This window comes from Phyllostomus hastatus, unplaced genomic scaffold (genome assembly GCF_019186645.2).
Source record: "Phyllostomus hastatus isolate PE091 unplaced genomic scaffold, TTU_PhHast_1.1 phas_contig_98, whole genome shotgun sequence".
NCBI classification, from domain to species: domain Eukaryota; kingdom Metazoa; phylum Chordata; class Mammalia; order Chiroptera; family Phyllostomidae; genus Phyllostomus; species Phyllostomus hastatus.
In genome coordinates, this window is record NW_025333999.1 from 512198 (window position 1) to 531314 (window position 19117).

At 49.8% G+C, this 19117-nt stretch overlaps 1 protein-coding gene across 1 annotated transcript; it reads left to right on the plus strand.

Annotated features, from left to right (window-relative positions):
- The first annotated feature begins 4966 nt into the window (after positions 1-4966).
- MRPL4 (mitochondrial ribosomal protein L4) lies at positions 4967-11730 on the plus strand. The gene is made up of 9 exons (XM_045853425.1): positions 4967-5122; positions 5207-5273; positions 5360-5510; positions 7188-7239; positions 8193-8310; positions 9296-9402; positions 9514-9623; positions 9703-9779; positions 10885-11730. The coding sequence occupies exons 1-9, from the start codon at positions 5066-5068 to the stop codon at positions 11028-11030; spliced, it is 885 nt and encodes a 294-aa protein (XP_045709381.1). The 5' UTR covers positions 4967-5065; the 3' UTR covers positions 11031-11730.
- Positions 11731-19117: the final 7387 nt, after the last annotated feature.

Sequence of the window (19117 nt, forward strand, 5' to 3'; positions counted from 1 at the left end):
GGTGGTTACGTAACTACACATGTTTTCTGTGGAAACTTGCAGAACTGTACACTGAAAAGGGAAGACTTCATTGTATCTCAGCTGTATCTTAAAACAAAAAATCGAACAAAATCCCTCCCAGCTGCCTTAAGGCAGGAAAACAGAAGGACCTCAAACAGAGGGGATTTAATACAGGGGTGGGTTACATAGGTTAAAAAAAAACCAAAGTATAAATAGGTTGAGACTATTTAGAAATTAGCACACTGTGAGGCCTTATCCAGTGGAAGATGCTGCCAGGAGCAGTTGGGAAGAGATACTCTGGCTTCTCCCAGCCTCCTGCTTTCCAGTCTACCCCTGAGTGCCCGCCATTGGTGAAACCCGGGCAGAAGCCAGTGGACAAGGGAGATGTTGTGTGCAGGGGTCAGCCCCTAGCCATGGAGCAGGGGCAGGGTGGGAAATGGGTGATCCGAGGGCGCACGGGCTCAAGCTGGGGACAAACCCTGTGAGGTAGGAGCAATTGTACCCCATTTGACAGAGGAGGAAACTGAGGCCCAGTGAGCCCGTGCTCTGCCCCGGGTTTCCAGGCCTGAGGAGGGTTTGAATCTCTGCCAAGACCTGACTGTAGTGCTTTTTCTTTTTTCCTCCAAATTCCTAGTGTGTCTAAACTGAAGGGGACTACCGGTAAAAAGGAATGGAAATGACTATGCAAATCAGGCCCAGTCCCAGGGGTTGGGGTGGAGGGGTGACTCAGTAGGAGGCTCCTCCTCCTGGGCTTGGCATTACCCAGAAACTGAGCTGAAAACACAGAGCAGATGTTCTGGCAGTTGGTGTAGGGGCACTTTAGATAGCTCCCCCTATAGGTCAGATCCCCCCATCAAGCCTACACCCATGTTTCGCATCTCCTGAGGGCTGCACCCAATATTCCAGCCTTGACCTCTGCCCTCTGTGAAAACCCTTCCACAGTGATGGAGGGGGCTAGGAATGGCCAGGTGTATGATGACGTGTGTGCCCTCTAAATTGCTATCATGCCAATGGCCATCAGAGACCCTTTCCAGGGTCTCTGAGGCTGACGCCAGAGACAAAGGCTGACACAGTTCAGCCTTTGATCTACAGTAGTGGGCTGGACATGTTAACCTTTGACCTCCACCCAGCCTTAGTCCAAAATGCTCAAACTTTGAGCTTTGCAGTACTCAGGTCATTACCTCTCTTTCATTAAGGCTCATAATCAATATGTTGGGTGTGTGGGAAGGGAGCCCTGTGCAAAATGCTCTCTCTACATTCCATTTGTTCAATTACTATGCATGGAGAATGTACTGGGTGCCCAGCACCCTTCTTAGCAATGGGGTCCAGCAATGAAAGGAACAAAGAACACTATCATTTAGGCACTGACATTCCAGTGGGGGAGACAGGCAAGCCTCAGGAAAATAAGAACATGCTATCTGTTAGTATGTGGTGAATGTTATGGAAACAAATGACACCAGAGAAGGCAGATGAGGAATGTAGGGTAGGAAGGGAGCAGTGGTTTTAGAGGCAGTGTCACCTGAGAAGGTGACATTTGAACAAATACCTCAAGAAAATGAGGGAGTGAGCCATGAAGATATTCAGGGAGATTGTTCCAGTCAGAAGGAATAACACATGCAAAAGCCCTGAGGCTGGTGTGGGATTGACAGGTCTGGTGATAAGACCACTGTGGCCAGAAACCGGAGCAATGGAGCAGGGGCGTAGGAGGATTGACAGGTCCTGCAGAGCCCTGTGGGATGCAGCGAGGACTTTGGCTTTTGCTCTAAGAGAAATGGGAGGTGTGCAGGGTTCTGAGCAGAGGAGGGACATGACCCGACTCCTGTTTATAGGTTCCCTCTGTGAGAGAAAAAAGATGGTGGGGAGTGCGAATGGAAAGAAAGAGAACTCTGATCCTCTGCACAGCTCAGTAGTGGAGGGCTTGTGTGTGTCACACTCACTAATTAGGAGACCAAACTCCAGGAGAACTAACTACTTGCCCAGGAACACACAGCCAATTAGCAGTAGTCCCTGGATTTGAACCTGTGTCTATGTGACTCCAGTGCCATTGGGTAAATAATCATTTATTGGGTTTATTATGTGTCTGTGATTTCAGAGAGATAGAGACCTTAAGACCCAGGAGGCAAAGGGAGAGCTTGGTTCGATTCCCAGTCAGGGCACATGCCTGGGTTACAGGCCAGGTCCCCAATGGGGGTGTGTGAGAGGCAACCACACATTGATGTTTCTCTCTCTCTCCTTCCCTTTTCCTCTCTCTAAACAAATAAATAAATAAAATCATTTTAAAATGTCTAAAAAACCCTCCTGCAACAGAGCAATGAAAGAAGGAATTCACTTAAGAAACATGTTTTGAGCCCCTAGTGTGCTACAGGCACAAGGCTGGTGCTGGGCTATGTCAGGGAACAAGCAGGGGCAAAATTTCTGCCCTGGGGAAGTTTATACTCTAATGAGGGAGACAGACAAAAGGCATTTTTAAAAATGGGATTTTTAGTGTCGTAGGTTTGATTCCCAGTCAGGGTACATGCCTGGGTTGCAGGCCATGACCCCCAGCAACCGCACATTGATGTTTCTTTCTCTCTCTCTTTCTCCCTCCCTTCCCTCTCTAAAAATAAATAAATAAAATCTTAAAAAAAAAAGAAAAGAAAAGCCCTCTCAACAACATGAAACTAAAAATATTTGGAAAAAAAATTTTTAATGGGATTTTTTTTTAAAAAGGGGGAAATTATATAGGATGTTAGCACATAAATACTAATAGGAAAAAAACAGGGTATGATAAGGGGGTCAAAAGAGCCAGTGGTGGGGACTACAATTTTAAATGGAATGGCTTCTTTGCCATCCTGAACGTACTGGAATGGAGATAGATGACCTTTGAGCAAAGAATCCAAGGAAGTGAGGAATCCAGTCATGTTGGAATTCTGGGGAAAATACATTCTAGGCAGAAGGAAGAGTGTGGAATTTTAAATACACATCCACAGTCATTCTTTAAGGGATATTCTTGCAAAGACCCTGAGGTGGGGTCAACATAAATGAGTTTGACAAACAAAACACGGCAGCCATCAGGAAGGTCCAGGAAGGTCACTCGGCCCTGCCATACTCTCCCCACTTCGGCTTTTGTAACTTGTTTCCTCAGCCTGGAACTCATTTTTTTCTCTGGACAAACTGCCAGTGGACTCTCAATCATTAATTCTCAGGTTACAGCTTCAGAGAAGCCAACTCTGAGACCTGGTGCTCACCCATTAGTTCCCTCCCTGGGTTCCCACACACCCTGGAGACTTTTTCCCTCCCCCATTGTGATCCCTCATCCTTCTTCGCTGCACTGTGTTTCATGGGTTGCTACTGGATTTACCCCAGCGATACATAGTAGGTGCCTAATTAATCATGAAGTAACTAAGTGCCATTCCATTGTTCACTACATAAAATCTAAACTCCTAGACTTATAGATCTGATAAGTCTAGATAAAGCTAGACTTAAAGATCTGATTGTAAAATCATAAACTGGTTCTGAGAGGAGAAACAACAGTTGTTTGTGGTGGTGGCTTCTGGGAAGGAAACTGAGTGGGAGAGGGGACAGAGGTTGGAGAAGACAGACTTTTCCCTCTAGTTATCCTTCCGTAGTTTTTGAAAATTTCTTTAACAGATATGTGGATTAACTATGCAAACATAAAATGAATAAATAAAATTATACAAAATAAAGGACTAAAGACCTTTTAAAATTGCAGAGTGTGGAGTTTTATTTTTTAAATATTTTATTTATTTACTTTTAGAGAATGGGGAAGGGAGGGAGAAAGAGGGAAAGAAACATCAATGTGCGTGAGACACATCCATCAGTTGCCTCTCGCACGCCCCCTACTGGGGACCTGGCCCACACCCCAGGGGTGAGCCCTGACTGGGAATCCAACCGTGAGTTTTTTGGTTCACAGGTTGGCACTGAATCCACTGCGCCACACCAGCCAGGGGAGAGTGTGGGGTTTTAAATACAATTCACAGTTATCTTTGCAGAGGTAGAGTACACAATGAAGTACATTGTAAATTTTCATTAATACTTCATATAAACATCCATGTTATATATCAGATGCAAAGCCCACATCTTTAGCATATCATTCAATTCCTTCAGGGTCTACCGCCATCCCTACCTTGGCTTTTGCCTCATTTTGATGACAAAATTCACCTTTAACAATAATAATAATGCTGTATATTAAGTTTTCACCTTGTGCCAAGCATGGCACATTTTGCTTCCATTATTTCATTGAAGTCCCACAACTGCCCCACTTTTCAGATAGGAAAACTGAAGATGGCTGTAATACCATGTTCTCAGCCACTGACCTCGGTCCAGACCACACCGGCCTGTAGGTGATAAGGCCTGACCGGGCAGGAAAGAATCTTGTGGGCTCGTGGCGCCCCTTGGAGGTCGTGTGGAGAACGTGGCAAAGAACCTAAAAACGAGTTTTTGGATTTCTGTTGAGGGGGTTGGGCAACGAGAGAGAGGCAATCCAGGATTTGTTGCTATCTTCTCGGACAGCCCTGTCAGGTCTCAAGTGGGGGAGACACAGACCTAATCTGAGGTGATTGGGGGAGACACAGCCCTGTCCTGGGGGATCTAAGCGGATAGGCACTGTCCCGCAGGCTCAGTCCTGAGGGCTTTCAGTAGGAGATACGGGCCTGAATCATTAGAACAAATCCGGGGTATAAACTAGAGAAAAACCACCTCCGAGAGTCTAGGACGCTAAGTGGGGGCAGGGCCTGGATGGCGAGACCGTATACTGGTCTCTTTGGGGGCGTGGCCCAACAGGGCAAGGTCTATGGAAGGGATGGGGCTCTTTGCTGTGGGGTCGCGTTCCCAGGGCTCGCAGAGGGACCTCTAGCCCACGATTGAACACTGGGCTCCCGGGTTTAGTCTTGGGGTGGCGATAGGGGAAGGTGGGCTGGCCCGGCGTAGCACTGTCGCTCCAGCAGGTCTGCTTTCCACGCCGAATCTGAGCGGAGTAGGCGGTGTCGCGAGCGTGACGTAATCGCTAGGCGCCATGCAAAGCCGGAGGGAGTCTTGACCTCTCAGCGTGCGGAGCTTCTCCGCAATGCTGCGGCTAGTTCGGCTCCGGGCGCGGGCCTGGTTTCCGTCCACGGGCTGCCGGGTGAGGCCAGTGACGGGGGCGGGATCGGAGGACAAAGGTCACAGGGTCCAGGAGTAGTCTCTCACTCTCGCTCACCGTTTACAGGGCCTGAACGCAGTGGCGGAAGAGGCAGCGCAGTCGCGGGAGAAGCCAGAGCCTGTGGCGAGTGCGGGTGAGGTTGACCGGGTAGCTCTAGCTGGGGTGGCTCCCGGGAGCTTTAACCCTTATTCCTGACTCTTGACTTCCCAACTGCTTCAGGTCTCCAGGTACCAGTGCTGCGCAAGTGCGAGCTCCCGATACCTGCACACCGGCGCCCGGTGCACGCCTGGATCGAGTCCCTGAGGGGCTACGAGCAGGAGCGCGTGGGTCTGGCTGAATTGCACCCTGACGTTTTCTCCACGACGCCCAGGTGAACGAGACAAGAAATGGTGAACTGAGTGACAATGGGACGATGAACGCGGGTTTAGGAATCAGGCTGATCTGGGCTTGAGCCTCATTTTCTCCCCCTGTCGAAAGGGGATGATGGTTTTCCCTGCTGCAGAATGGTGAAGTTGAAAGCTGAGAGGTAACATCCTCTAGGCGGTTTAGGACGCAGAAATCTGGAGCCTGTAGGGGTTAAGGACGCAGAGCCTCTTTCAAATCCTGCCTTTCCCCCATTGTGCTTTAGTGTCTACAATCTGTCAAACATGAAGAGGTTGCTGTGATGATAAAATGAGTTAATTCTGGCACATAATAAGTTCTATAGAAATGTTGATTATTGTTGCTGTTAATGGTTTTTGCAAGGATTTAGACAAATGTATGTCTAAATCCTACGGCACAGCCTATTTACATTTTAGTTAACTAGATCTTATAACCCTAGGAAGGGGTTCTGCTACCCTTATTTTGTAGGTAAGGAGACAGCACAGACAGGTTAAAAAATTTGTCCAAGGTCATACAGCTTGTAAGCTTCAGAACCAGGATCTCAACCTCACGCGGGCCAACTCCCAGGCATGCGTGATTGTTTGCCTAGGTGTACAATGCCTCTCCGGGTGCATGGTGTCTGGCGAGTAATAAGTGTTATTAATTTGTTACTCTTACTGTTATTTGAGTGGTTTGCCCCTGCCTGTACAGAGTTCTAATCTAGTAGAGGGTGACCAAAAAAATTTAAAAACAACATATTTATTCTGTAAATACTTATGAAGCACCTACTATGTGCCAGATTCCATTCTAGGTGCAGTGAGTGAACACTGATGTTGCTTACAGTCTAGAACAGGGGTCAGCAAATATTTTTTCTGTAAAGGGCCAGATAGTAAATATTTTAGGCTTTGCAGACTATGACATCTCCATGGCAACTACTGATATCTGCCAATGTAGTGCAAAAGCAGCCGTAGGTGATACATAAACAAATGAGCATGGCTATGTTCCAGTAAAACATATTTACAAATAGAGGCAGCAGGCCAGATGTGGCCTACCAGCCATAGTTTTACAGCCCCTGACAGACTGGTGCTCTGGCAGCCGTGTCCAGTGTAGCCACATAACATGTGATTTAAATTCTTCTGGTAGCCACAGTTTTAAAAACAATAGGAAGAAACAAGTGAGATTGATTTTGGTCATATGTTTTATTTAAACTGATATAGCTAAAATATTGCCATTTCAGCATGTGGCACTGGCCACATTTTAGGTGTTCGGTAACCACACATGTGGTCATTGTCTACCATATGAATACAAGGCTGAAGAGTCAAACTAGTTTGTAAAGAAAGTGGCATTAAGTAAGCTGTCGTGGTAGGAAAGGAGGAAGGTGCCAGGGGACCCCTTTGGGAGATAATGTTTAGGCTGAGACCTGTATGCTGACAAGGAACCAGCCAGGGGAAGAGTATTTCAGACAGAGGAAACAGCAAGTGCTGGAGGCCAGACTCTTTCACAGAATGGAATGGAGCGGGGAGTAAAAATGGTGAGACCCGGGGTCAAAAAAAAAAAAAAAAAAAGGCAAAGGTGGATTACACAGTCCTAGAGGGGGAAGGGAGGAGCCTGGGTTTTCATCTAGTAGGCAGGGGCTGTGGGAGGGTTTTAAGTGGAGGCAGACCTCTCGTGTATTCTTCCTCCACAGGCTGGATATCCTGCATCAGGTCGCCATCTGGCAGAAGAACTTCAGGAGAATTGTAAGTGTTCAGAGTGGGGTATTGTGAGTGTCCTGAGTGGGATGAGGTGGGCCAAGGAACCCTCATGTGTTTTCTTTCTCAGGCACATCTTCTCTGACCTAAGCATTCACTGGTGGGTCATTTGCTAGGCATTTTCTGAACATGTACTGTGCACTGGGCATTGTGCTAGTGGATGAGACAGGAGAGATCCCTGCCCTCATGAAGCTTACAGTCCAGTTGGAGAGGTGAACGTGAATCAAGTAGTCATTCCTGTAAATGTATAACTAGGGAAGTTGTTCCATAGAAAGGGGTATTTAACCTCAGAGGTACAGTAAGAGTAACTAGGTAAAGAGGATAGTGGGGTTAGAGTGGAGGTGGTAGGAACAGCACATACAAAGGCCCTGTGGCAGGGACTGAAAACAGCCCAGTGTGGCCTAGAGGTCAGCAGGAGCAATGGTGAGGATCTTGGATTTTATGCCAAGATCATTGAAGAAGCCATAATCAGTCAGGATCTGTCTACCTTCCATCTGCCCACCTCAGAAGCCCAGTGAGTTCTCCCCTTGCCCACACCCTCCCTGGCTCCCTAGGATTGAAGTCATCAGCCTGGCATTGAAAGTCCCTCATGATTCCCTATCCTGCACCTCTCCCTCATTCTCTCTAGCCATGACTTTCCTCAAGTTCCACCTTCCTTTCAGTTGTAGCCACATTGAAATCATTAAAAAATACTGAACAGCTACTGTGTGCCACACAGCAGAGCGCCTGTCTTCCGAGCCCGATGTTCTGGAGTGGAGGATGGAACTCCTGATTCCTTTATCCTTCCCTCCATGCTCTGTGCTTGTCCCAATGGAACCCCCATCTCTGTGCCTCCAGTCTGGCTCCCCAGTGGCAAGCCCATCCACCCAGTCACTCTTATAATCCTGGACTTGGTGCCTTTGGCTGAGATGACATCTGCCTCATAAACCTAACCCCCACAGAGCTACGCCAAGACCAAGACTAGAGCTGAGGTGCGGGGTGGTGGCCGGAAGCCCTGGCCACAGAAGGGCAGTGGGCGTGCAAGGCACGGCAGCATCCGCTCACCGATCTGGAGAGGAGGTAAGCTGGCAGGGTGGGGAGGAGGCTCCAGGATAACTTAGGGTCTGGGTGTTTCTTTACACACATCTGCATGATGTATTGTTGGTCCCATTCCCTCCTCTTCATCAGCCCACCTGGGGTGGGGCTGGAGGACTCAGATCCACACACCTCACTGCCCACGTGCAGGCAGAGATCTGAGACCATCCACTTTTCCCCATCCTCCCAATCTCCCAGACCCCCTCACCCCACCCCCTGGCCAGCACTGGCCTTAGCCTCTCTCATCAGACTGTGGCCACAACCCCTTTTAACCCCACCTCCCACGTCACCTCTCCTGGCCCACACTTCACATAGCACCCAGAGGGATCTTCCTAACCCTCCCAGCTCCTGTGGTCTTTGTATGTATATGAACTCCTTACCTTGGCATTCCAGGCACTGGTGGCTGCAGACCCCATTCTGTACAGATGGCACTGACTTAGAGTTATGTCCCATTTGCCTGGCCAACTTGCTCATCCTTTGGATATGTTTGAGCCATGCCTTCTCCAGGAAGCCCTCCCTGACTTCCTTCAGATTCCTGCCCGCCACGCCACCCCCCCCCCCACCCACACACACACACAGGTCCTGTGCTGCCATGCCCAGCCCCTATTCCCTCTGTGGTCAAGCCTCTGTATGAACATGAATGGTGCAGGGGCACGGGTCCTTTCATTTTATTCCCTGCTGCACTCCCAGGGCCACACTTAGTAGAGGGTGGATGCACAGGGAGATAGCCCTCACTCAGAGCTTGATGGATGAAGAAACAGGCCCAGGGAGGTGAAGTCACCTGTCTCAGGTGATGCCCAATCAGGCCTCACCTCTCCATTCCTACCAGAGGCCCTGCCCTCTTTGCTGGAGTTGAGCCTGGCTGCTGGCAGCCTTCTCACCCTCACCCCCATACCTCCCATTGGGATTAATAGTTGAGTACCAAGTCCAGCTGAGGCCTTCACCTGTTTACACGCCTCTGTCCCCACAGGAGGTGTTGCACACGGCCCCCGGGGCCCCACAAGCTACTACTACATGCTGCCCATGAAGGTGCGGGTGCAGGGCCTCAAGGTGGCACTGACCGTCAAGCTGGCCCAGGTATAGCCCTGATCCCATTGGGAACCACTAGGGTCCTGGGGGTGTGGGCTGAGGGCTGGGGAGCACGGAGGGCTCTGGTAGCTTGGGACACCTGTCCTTTCCTCCCACCAGGACAACCTGCACATCGTGGACTCCCTGGAACTCCCAACCGCAGACCCTCAGTACCTGAAGGAGCTGGCTTGCTACCGCCGCTGGGGGGATTCTGTGCTCCTGGTGGACCTGTGAGGATGTGGGGCAGAGTTGGGGGTGAGGGGCTGAGCTCCATCCTCTGCAGGGCTCACTTCCTGGCCTCTGTTTCAGAGCACACGAGGACATGCCTGAGAACATCGTGACAGCCGCATTGGGGCTTAAGACCTTCAACCTGGTCCCAGCTGTGGGTGAGTAAAGGGCACCGGTCCAGCCCCAGGTCGCCAGGGAGTGCACAGGTCAGTTCACATCCTGTATCTGCCTTTTAGTCATCTAGTGGCCTTCGATAGTGACCACCCTCACTGACCCTCAGCTGGCCCAAACAGCGGGTCCGGAGAATGTTGTTTTCCTTAAATGTTCTAATACCACATTTGTCCAAGCTTGGGTCACAGTGCTGGGAGTGGAGTGAACGCAAGGGCCACTGGTTGTCCCCACCTGGCTCCTCATTCAGAAAGGCAGAGAGGCAGGAGCAGGCCTGTCCTGAGCACATCACACCCATCACCGAGCTGGCTGACCCTAGAGCTCTCTCCCACTCTCTTGATCCCATGTCCTGCTGCCCCCAGGTGGCTGTGCAAGGGAGTCTCACAGGCATCTTGGCTTCTCCTTCCTTCCTGTGGCTTAGGCCCCACCCCACACTGTCACCCTCCACTCCAGTCAGTCAGCTCACCCAGTTGGCTCTGTCTTTAAACATATCCAGAGTCTGATCACCTCTTACCACCCCGGGCCAGCCCCCTGCCTGGATCAGCATAGCCTCCTCTGCCCTCATCCTGGGACAGTTGTCCCCCAGCCACCAGAGGGCGCCTCTGTGAGCTCCGGAGTCTGTGTACATCCATCTCTTGCCCACAGCCTTCCATGGTTTCCACTGCACTCAGGAAGGGCCCACGTGCTCCCCAAGACCCACCAGGTCCTGCATTGTCCCATCCTTGCCCTCCCTTCCTCCCTCTCTCCCCTCACTCACTAACTGCAGCCACACTGGGTACGCTTAGTACATTGCTTTTATTCACCTGCTCTGTCTTTGGTCTCTACCCATCCACTGGAGTGTGAGGTAGGAATCGTGGCCAAGCAGAGGGCAGAGTTGAACACGTGGGAGGCTGTCAGTTAGAAGTTGATGGGTTGAACCCTTGCTCAGAGTTTCCCAGCGGTAGGCTGCTGAGCCAGGGTTTGACCCCAGGCTGTGGGGCTCTCGACCCCATGCCAGACCATGGTGTCTCTCTAAGGGGGAATGCTCCTGGGAGGATAGATAGAGGCTCCGATGTGGGGTACAGACCCACCTTGACTGCACTCCCTGCCCCCCAGGCTTGAATGTGCACAGCATGCTGAAGCACCAAACGCTGGTCCTGACCCTGCAGACTGTCGCCTTCCTGGAAAAGAAGCTGCTCTGGCACGACTCACGCTACACGCCCCTCTACCCCTTCCGCCTGCCCTACTGTGACTTCCCCTGAGCCCCCACCCTGTGCCCGAGGGCCCATCAACTGCCTTCCTTTCTACACCACTCTCTATGCCAGACACCTGCTCTGAGCCAGGCCAAAACCCTGGCCAGTTTGGGGGCCTTGTGCCCACCATGCAAGAGCAGCAATGCCCAAACTCCCAGTAGGAAGCAGAGGCCATGAAGAGTGGCTGGGCCAGCCAGGCATCCTGACTGGGAAGAGAGCCTGATCAAGCTCCTGCCCAATTCTCTTTTTGTTTTTAAGATAAACTTTACTTTTTAATTACAGAGGAGAACAGCAGCTCATTGCCATGTTGTGAATAATTCCATCTGGCAAGTCGGGCTCTCTCCCTGGTGCTGGGCACCGCCAGCAACTCTCTCCTCAAGGGTCAACCTCAGTGCTATTTACAGAAGTGACCCAGAATCAAATTCCCTAGGGTGATTCAGCCTCCAGGAACTCACAGAGGAGCAGGAACACTGCCCTTCCCTGGGAAGCTGCTCCTGGCACCTCCCGGCTCCCAGGTACTGTAATATACTTGCTTTCCTGGCAGGGTCTGTGGGCCCATTTGTTAGGGTTCTTAAGTGCGATGTGCAGGCTTGATTCCACAATTAGATGCCATATGCAAACTGGAGCTTCTATCACAGGTTTCCCTGAGCACAGACTCAGAATCAATGTAGTCAGTAAATGAGAGAATAAACACATTTAAAAAAAAAAACATCAAGCCGGTATGCTAATTTTTTAGTCTGCTGATGGTATTTGTCTCCAATTTAATTTTTTAATAGTCATAAAACAGACTAAAATAATGTGGCCGGTTTCTTTGAAGTCGGCCAGAAAGATCATTTGCATGTGTGAGCCCATCCAGGCCAGGCAGCCACAGTGACCACCCCATCAGCTGGGCTGTCCCTCACCAAAAACATCTCTGGAATGCCTCTTGGGAGTGACTTCAGAGCTTGAAACACATTCTTTGAAAGTCCTCATTGGACATAAAATTTGACCCTTAAAGCACCAGATTTGACTAAGTTAAAAAATCACTTGGACCCAGTGGGAAGAAGGGGTGTAGAGCCTGAGCAGGACATGCTGTGTGGCCTCAAGCCAAACTTGCCTGCCCCGCCCTGCACCCCCCCACCCCCATGCTGCCGGCCGGCCCTGTGCGGCATTAGGGCCTAAAGTAAGACCCAGCTGTTAGACTAGGCTAGCACCTAGTTAGTCTACTCAACTGGAAGTCATAGGGCCCAGTTGTTGACATCACAGCCATCAGGAAACGATAAGACCGACCCCTGCCCAACAAATTTTCAAGAAATGGGCTGGAAACTTTTCCTGTACTGGAATCCCTCAGCCAGATCAGAATGGGAAAAAACATTGAAAAAAAAGATCTGACATCTAGAACACACTTTTCAATCATTGGGGGTGGGGGGGAGTGAGTGCTCAAGCTGCCATAACAGTACCACAGGTTGGGCGGGGCCAATGACAAATGTATCAGCTCATAGTTCTGGAGGCTGGAAGTCCAAGATCAACCCATATGTCGGAGAATCTGTCCCATACTGTGCCCCTAGCTTCTGGTAATTTGCTGGCAGTCTTTGACTTGTAGATGTATCACCCCAATCTCTGCCTTCTTCAAATGGCATCCCCATGTGTATGTGTCTGTGTCCAAGTTTATCCTTTTTATAAGAACACCAGTCATGTTGGTTAGGGCACCCTAATGACCTCATCTTGACTTGATCATTTTCAGAGACCTTATTTCCAAGCAAGGTCACATTTATAGGTACTGGGAGTTAAGAGTCTCTTCCTATCTCCCTCCCTCACTCCCTCCCTTCCTCCCTTCCTTCCTCCATTCCTCCCTTCCCTCTTCCCTTCCTCTTTTTCAGGGAGGAAAAACACCTGAATCCATGGCAGTATGTAAGGGGAGAGATGGAGCTGTGACAACTGTGGAAGCTGGCATGTGTGGCTTCATCATATGCCCTCTTTGCTGTTGCCTGTGGTTGAAAATCTCTATAATTTAAAAAAGCCCTTAAAAAGAGAGATGGGTGAAGACATTTTTTCAGGAGGAGCTATTGCTACCTACAAGTCCCTATCCCACCCTCTTGGGACAGAGGCTAACCCAGAGCCCAGAGAGGGAGGGGACTTCACATTTTTAGAAAAGTGTCCTTTGTTATGGCCACCAGGACTCAGGCTAGGAAAGCTGTGATCTGACTCCCAGGAAACCCAGAGGGTAAGAGGCAGGCAGTTCTGATGGCGGAGCCAGAGGGTCTGCGTATTGGTGCTCAGTCAACCTGGAGACCCCCTGGGAGGGGCAGCATCCCAGGGCCTGGAGAAGGAGCCACAACCCAGGTCAAAGATGCCTGAACCCAGCGGAGAGGAACCCAGGAAAGAGCTCCTAGTATGTGTATCCCCCAAATCCACCAGGGGGCGCCGCTTTAACACAGCTGCATCATGGGCAAACCCAGCAGCCAAGGAGGAACTGCCTTGTCCCCTCTCCCTTCCTCTCTGCATCTGGGCAGGAGGGACCCAAAGGCTGGTGAAGGGATCAAGGCAAGCAGGAAGAAGATCAATGGCAAAGGGACCAAACCCTTCTTTCCCACTGAGGTGGCCAGCCTGAAGACGCCTGACCCAAGGCTCCCATCAGACACCCAGTCAAGTTTAGAAATTGGAATGTAATGATGACCTGGGCCTGAGTTCCTGGGTAGAATTCTCAGCCAAGGTAGGGCAAGATTCCACTAGAGAACAAAGCGATGGAGGGAAAAGCAAAGTTGTTCTGGTGACACCCAAACTTCATGAATTCTTGCTTAATACTCTAGGGCCACTAGGGGAGCTGTAATACCAGTATGAACAAGATCTGTGGGAACCCAGAGGAGGAAGCATGTATTTCTGCCTCTAAGTAACGTTAAGGTGGGATTCTCAGAACTGAGTCCTAAGGAAACACAGTAAATATTACCATCTGTTCTCACTCTGCACGTGGCTATGCCAAGCACTGTACACGAATGTCTTACTGAAACCTCCCATCCTTTGAGGTATGTGTTATCCCAATTCTATGGCTGAGGCCACTAAGGCACAACCAGGGAAAGTGGCTTGCTTAAGGTTACAGCTTGTGGCAGGCGCTCTCAGCACTATGACTGACCACATCCCCTTCACACTTGCTGTCACAGGCAAACCCCAGCTTCCTATGCTGCAGGACTGTGCTGGGCTTGTCCACCAGGAACGTCAGAAGGACTGGGGAACCACAGTGAGATACCACTTCCCACCCATTAGGGTGGCAATATTAATAATAACAAAACATAAAATAAGTATTAGCAAGGGTGTGGGAAAATGGGAACCCTTGAACCATTGCCAATTGCTGGTGGGAATGTAAAATGGTACAGCCACCGTGGCAAAGAGTCCGGCAGTCCCTCAAAAAGTTAAACGTGAAATTACCATGTGACCCAAAATTTCACTTCCAGGTATATACCCAAAAGAACTGAAAACATATTCATACAAAAACTTGTACATGACTGATAAGCGCAGCATGATTCATGATACCCCAAAGGTAAAAACAACCCAAATTTCTATTGACCAGTGAATCGATGAACAAAATGTGATTATCTACATGCAATTGAATACCATTCACTATAAACAGGAATGAAGTATACCAGGAAAATTGAAAACAAGGACTCCAAAAGATACTTGTATAACAATGTTCATGGGAGCATTATTCACAGTTAGCCAACGGTGGAAAGAGCCTAAACGTCCACCTAGAGATGGATGAATATACAAATGTTATACTGAATGTATATCCTCACAATGGAATATTATTCACCCCCCCCAAAAGGAAAAGGCTGACACATGCTACGACATGGACAAATCTTTATGGTAAATATTCTAAACATTATGCTGAGTGAAAGAAGTCAGACACGAAAGGCTATATGTTGCCCTTACCAGTGTGGCTTGCGTCCTCCCACAGAGGGGAATGTCACCTATTCCTGGTCAGGGCACATGTATGGGTTGTGGGCTGGTCCCCAGTTGGGGTATGTGCGGTCAGAGCACATGTATGGGTTGTGGGCTGGTCCCCAGTTGGGGTATGTGCAAGGGGCAACTGATCAATGTTTCACATATCTATGTTTCCCTCTCTCCCTTTTCCTATCTTGAGAAATAAAATATTTTTCTATCACATCAGAATCTCTGATTTGTTAAAAAGATTTTGTTTTTATTGTTAGAGAGGGGAATGAAGGAAGAAAGGGAGGGAGAGAAAAATCGATGTGCAAGAGAAATACCAATTGATTGCCTTTCTAATGTCCCCAACTGGGGACCTGGCCTGCAACCTAGCCATGTGCCCTGACTGGGAATTGAACCAGTGACCTTTAGGTTCACAGGCCAGCACTCAATCCACTGAGCTATACCAGCCAGGACAAATGAATAAAATATTTTTTTAAAGATCACATACTATTTAACTGCATGTATATGAAATGACCAGAATATGTAAATCCACAGGGAAAGAAAGTACATTAGTGGTTGCCAGGGGCTGGGAGAGGAGGGATGGGGAGGTCCTAGGTTTCTTTTGGCGGTGATGAAAATATCCTGGATTTACATAGTGGTGACAGTTGTATAAGACAGTGAATATATGAGAAAAATGCTTAAAAGGTAAAAATGTGAATTTTATGTTATATGAATTTATCTCAGTTTCACATAAATATGAAATCAGTGCAGCCACTATGGAAAGCAGTGTGGATATTCCTTAAAAAATTAAAAACAACTACCATATGATCCAGCAATTCTACTTTTTGTCTATGTATCTGAAGGAAACAATATCACTACCTGGAGAAGATATCTGCGTTATTATAGTAGCCAAAACATGGCTGAGCATCCAGGGACGGATGGATGGATAGAAAAACATGTTCACACATACACAATGGGATGTTATTCAGCCATAAAAAAAAAAAAAAAAGAACTCGCTGTTTATGACAACATGGATGGGCCTTAAAGAAATTATGCTTAGTGAAGTAAGTTAGACAAAGGTAAATATTGTATGATCTCACTTGTATGTGGAATCTTTAAAAAAAACCAGTGCAGATTGGTGGTTGCTAGAGATGGGGTGAGGGGATGGGGAATTGGGTGAAAGAGGTCTAAAGATATAAACTTCCAGGTATAAGATAAATAAATGCTAGGGATATAATGCACAGCATGGTGACTTAAAAATTATATATATGAAGTATTGGGGAGTTGACATTTCTGGAGCAGCCTTTACCCAATGAGGCACAGGATTGGTGGAGTCTACCCATCACCTAAAGTTCCCCAGTGAGATGAATTCCAGGTGACCCCAAAGGGGAAATCTCCTGATGCTCACCTTTGCTGTCTCCCTTCCCTGGTTCCCCATGCCCCAGGTATTGACTGTTGATCACCTCCCAGACCACCTTCATGCCAACCTTATGAGTAAAATGCTCTGGGAACCTTTTGTAAAAGTGGTGGAAAGGGAATTCTAGGCTGGAGGAACAGCATAAGCAGAATGCTCAGAGATAAGAGAAGTTCATTTATTCCACAAGACAGGTTCCCTGCCTTTCTGGACTTCACAGGAATGGAGGTCACAGACGACAAACAAGTAAATCAAAGAATTTCAGCAAGTGAACGAGGTTTTAGTAATGACCATGTTAGTACAATGAACAGAAGTGAACAGGGTGTGGCCCAGGGTGTAGGGGCAGGCTATGTCGGGGATGAGAAGAGGGCATTGCAGGCTGAGGCAACAGCAAGGTGGCCATGCCAGAGCACAGAGTGAGGGGAGAGCAAGCAGGATGCCATGGAGTTAGGCATAGATACTTCTGCCCTGGGCTAATTCTTTGGTCTGCCTGAGACTGCCTGAAACCCTGGAAGAAGCCCTGCCTTTCCTGGCAACTATAGAAAAGGGCTGGGTGCCATGTGCTTCCCTTTTCCCTGGGGAAAAAAAAAAGCCCTAACTGATGTGCCTCAGTAGGTTGGGCATCACCCTGCAAATTGAAGGGTCACCTGTTTGATTCCTAGTCAGGGCACATGCCTGGGTTGTGGGTCAGTCCCCTGTTGGGGTGCATATGAGAGGCAACCAATTGATGTTTCTCTCTCACATCAATGTTTCTCTCCCTCTCTCCCTCCCTTCCCCTATGTCTGAGTAAAAAAAATAAAATCCTTAAAAAAATAAAATTCAAAGGAAAATATGCAAAAGGAGTGTAAGATGGGAAGGTACATTCTCCTTCTGCCAACCTGCCCCTCATTACCATCCCATCCTCACTCAGGAAGCAGCCCTCCGTCCTCCCCAAGTCTCAGAGAACGACCCCAAAAACTCATCCTTGACTCTGCTCTGCCCCGTGTCCTAGCAAGTCCAGTTGGCTCTGCCACCAAAAGAGATGCCAAACTCCACGACTTCTCCAATGCCACTGTCCCATCTGGGCACCGTCATTACTTGCCTGAACCAGAGCAGTCGCCTCCTCTCCTGTCCATCTTCCACCCTGTCCTCCCATCCCCTGACTGGAGCTCTTGTAGCCTCAGAAGGGTGCCTGTAAATACCTGAGTCAGGGCTGGCCTGTCCCTTCTCTGCTCAGTACCCCGCTGTGGTCCCCACCTCACTGACAGGAAAAGCCAAAGTGCCCCACCGCTCCCCAAGCGGACAAGCACCAGCATGCTCTGCCTAGCCCCGTCTCCTCTCCTCCAACTCCCCTCCTTTCCCCCCTACTCCGCAGCCACAGTGGCCTCCTGACTTCCTTAAGGTGGTTCCTACAGTTTTCCCAGCCTGACATACTACCTTCTTAATATTATCACTGTTCCCTCTTCACCTCCCTCTGGTTTTTGCTCACGTTACCTCAGTCTTTCCCAGAATACTCTAAAGGTGCATTAATCCTCCTATTTCCTTCCCCCTTCCCCGCTATATTTTTCCTCCTAGCACTAATAACAAGCTAACAATTCATCTTTACTTTTATCTCTTGTCTGTCGTCCCCACTAAGACCATCTCAGCACAATGGAAAAAATTTTTGTCTGTCTTGAACATGCACAGTGGTGTGAAGAGAGAACCACAGTTTTCTGGCTGCAGTGGGTACCTAGGCCACGCAGTGGAACTATTGCCGCGAGTACTGCGATTCAAGGCCAAGGGTCGCAGTGATGTGAACCATAATAAAAACCCGCCGGAAAATAACACCCCGTGTAGGATTTTTCCAGAGCCTTGGAGGGGCAGGGACATCCCCGGTTCCTACTCTGCACCTTTGCGCCATTCTGGGCAGGGTGGCGGGTGGGGATTTAGCACCCTCCACGTGCCCCCACCCCGCCCCGCCCCAGGAAGAAAGATCCCCGTGGAAATTCCTCAGGAACCATCGGGACCAGGGGAGGGGGGACATGGATGACGAGTGATTCGTAGCCCCATCCCCCCCCCCGAGGAAGGGCGGGGGCTTCCCCGGGCCCTCTCCCTTCCCCTTCTGCTTGGTGAACCTCTGGCCCCTTAGAGGTCTCCATGGCGATGCAGCGTGCTCCCCACAACAGGAAGGCTTGGGCGGCGCAACTTGGCACCCTCTGAGACGCCAGAGTCTCCAGCCTCCACGTGGTGGATGACGAGTCCTGCGGTCCGGCGCACGGGCTGTGACTTCGGGGATGCAGGACGTGGGGGCGGCCTCTAGACGGGTTGGGTAGATGGGCTGGGCGTGGGCCCTTATACGCCCCCATCACCGTAATGGAACCAGCCCGGACAAAGCTCTGCACACATTTAATTCTAGCGTCTGGGTTTCGAGTTTCGGAGTTCAAGTTTTGGCATTCGAGTTTCGAGAGCCGCGAGTGCACGCAGGCATTTGAGCGTCCTCATCTCCCCGTCCCACTTCGGAGTCTAGGAGCTGCCTCAGTTTCCCTTAGAAAGGCAAGGCCTCGAGCACCTACCCTCCCCCCTCTAGGTGCGCTGCCTCGGTTTCCCGCGGAGCCTGGGAACGGCAGCGGGGAGCTCCGCGTGCTAGCACCACGCGGCTTCCTTCCCCTTTCTGGAAGCTGCAAAGACGCCCCCGCGGCCACTACCGAAAGGGGAAGCGAGGCCTCTGGAGTTGGGGCGCTCTTCGGTGGGGGGATACGGATCTCGGGATGTGACGATGCCCGCATGTGACGCGGAGGGCGCCTGGAGGTGTCTGGGCCTGCTC

Excerpts from the sequence above, each read along its gene's own strand:
- MRPL4 (XM_045853425.1), top strand. The coding sequence starts at position 5,066 with ATGCTGCGGCTAGTTCGGCTCCGGGCGCGGGCCTGGTTTCCGTCCACG. Across the intron at positions 5,123-5,206 it reads TTCCGTCCACGGGCTGCCGG|GGCCTGAACGCAGTGGCGGA; the intron begins GTGAGGCCAGTG and ends CACCGTTTACAG. Across the intron at positions 9,780-10,884 it reads CAACCTGGTCCCAGCTGTGG|GCTTGAATGTGCACAGCATG; the intron begins GTGAGTAAAGGG and ends CCTGCCCCCCAG.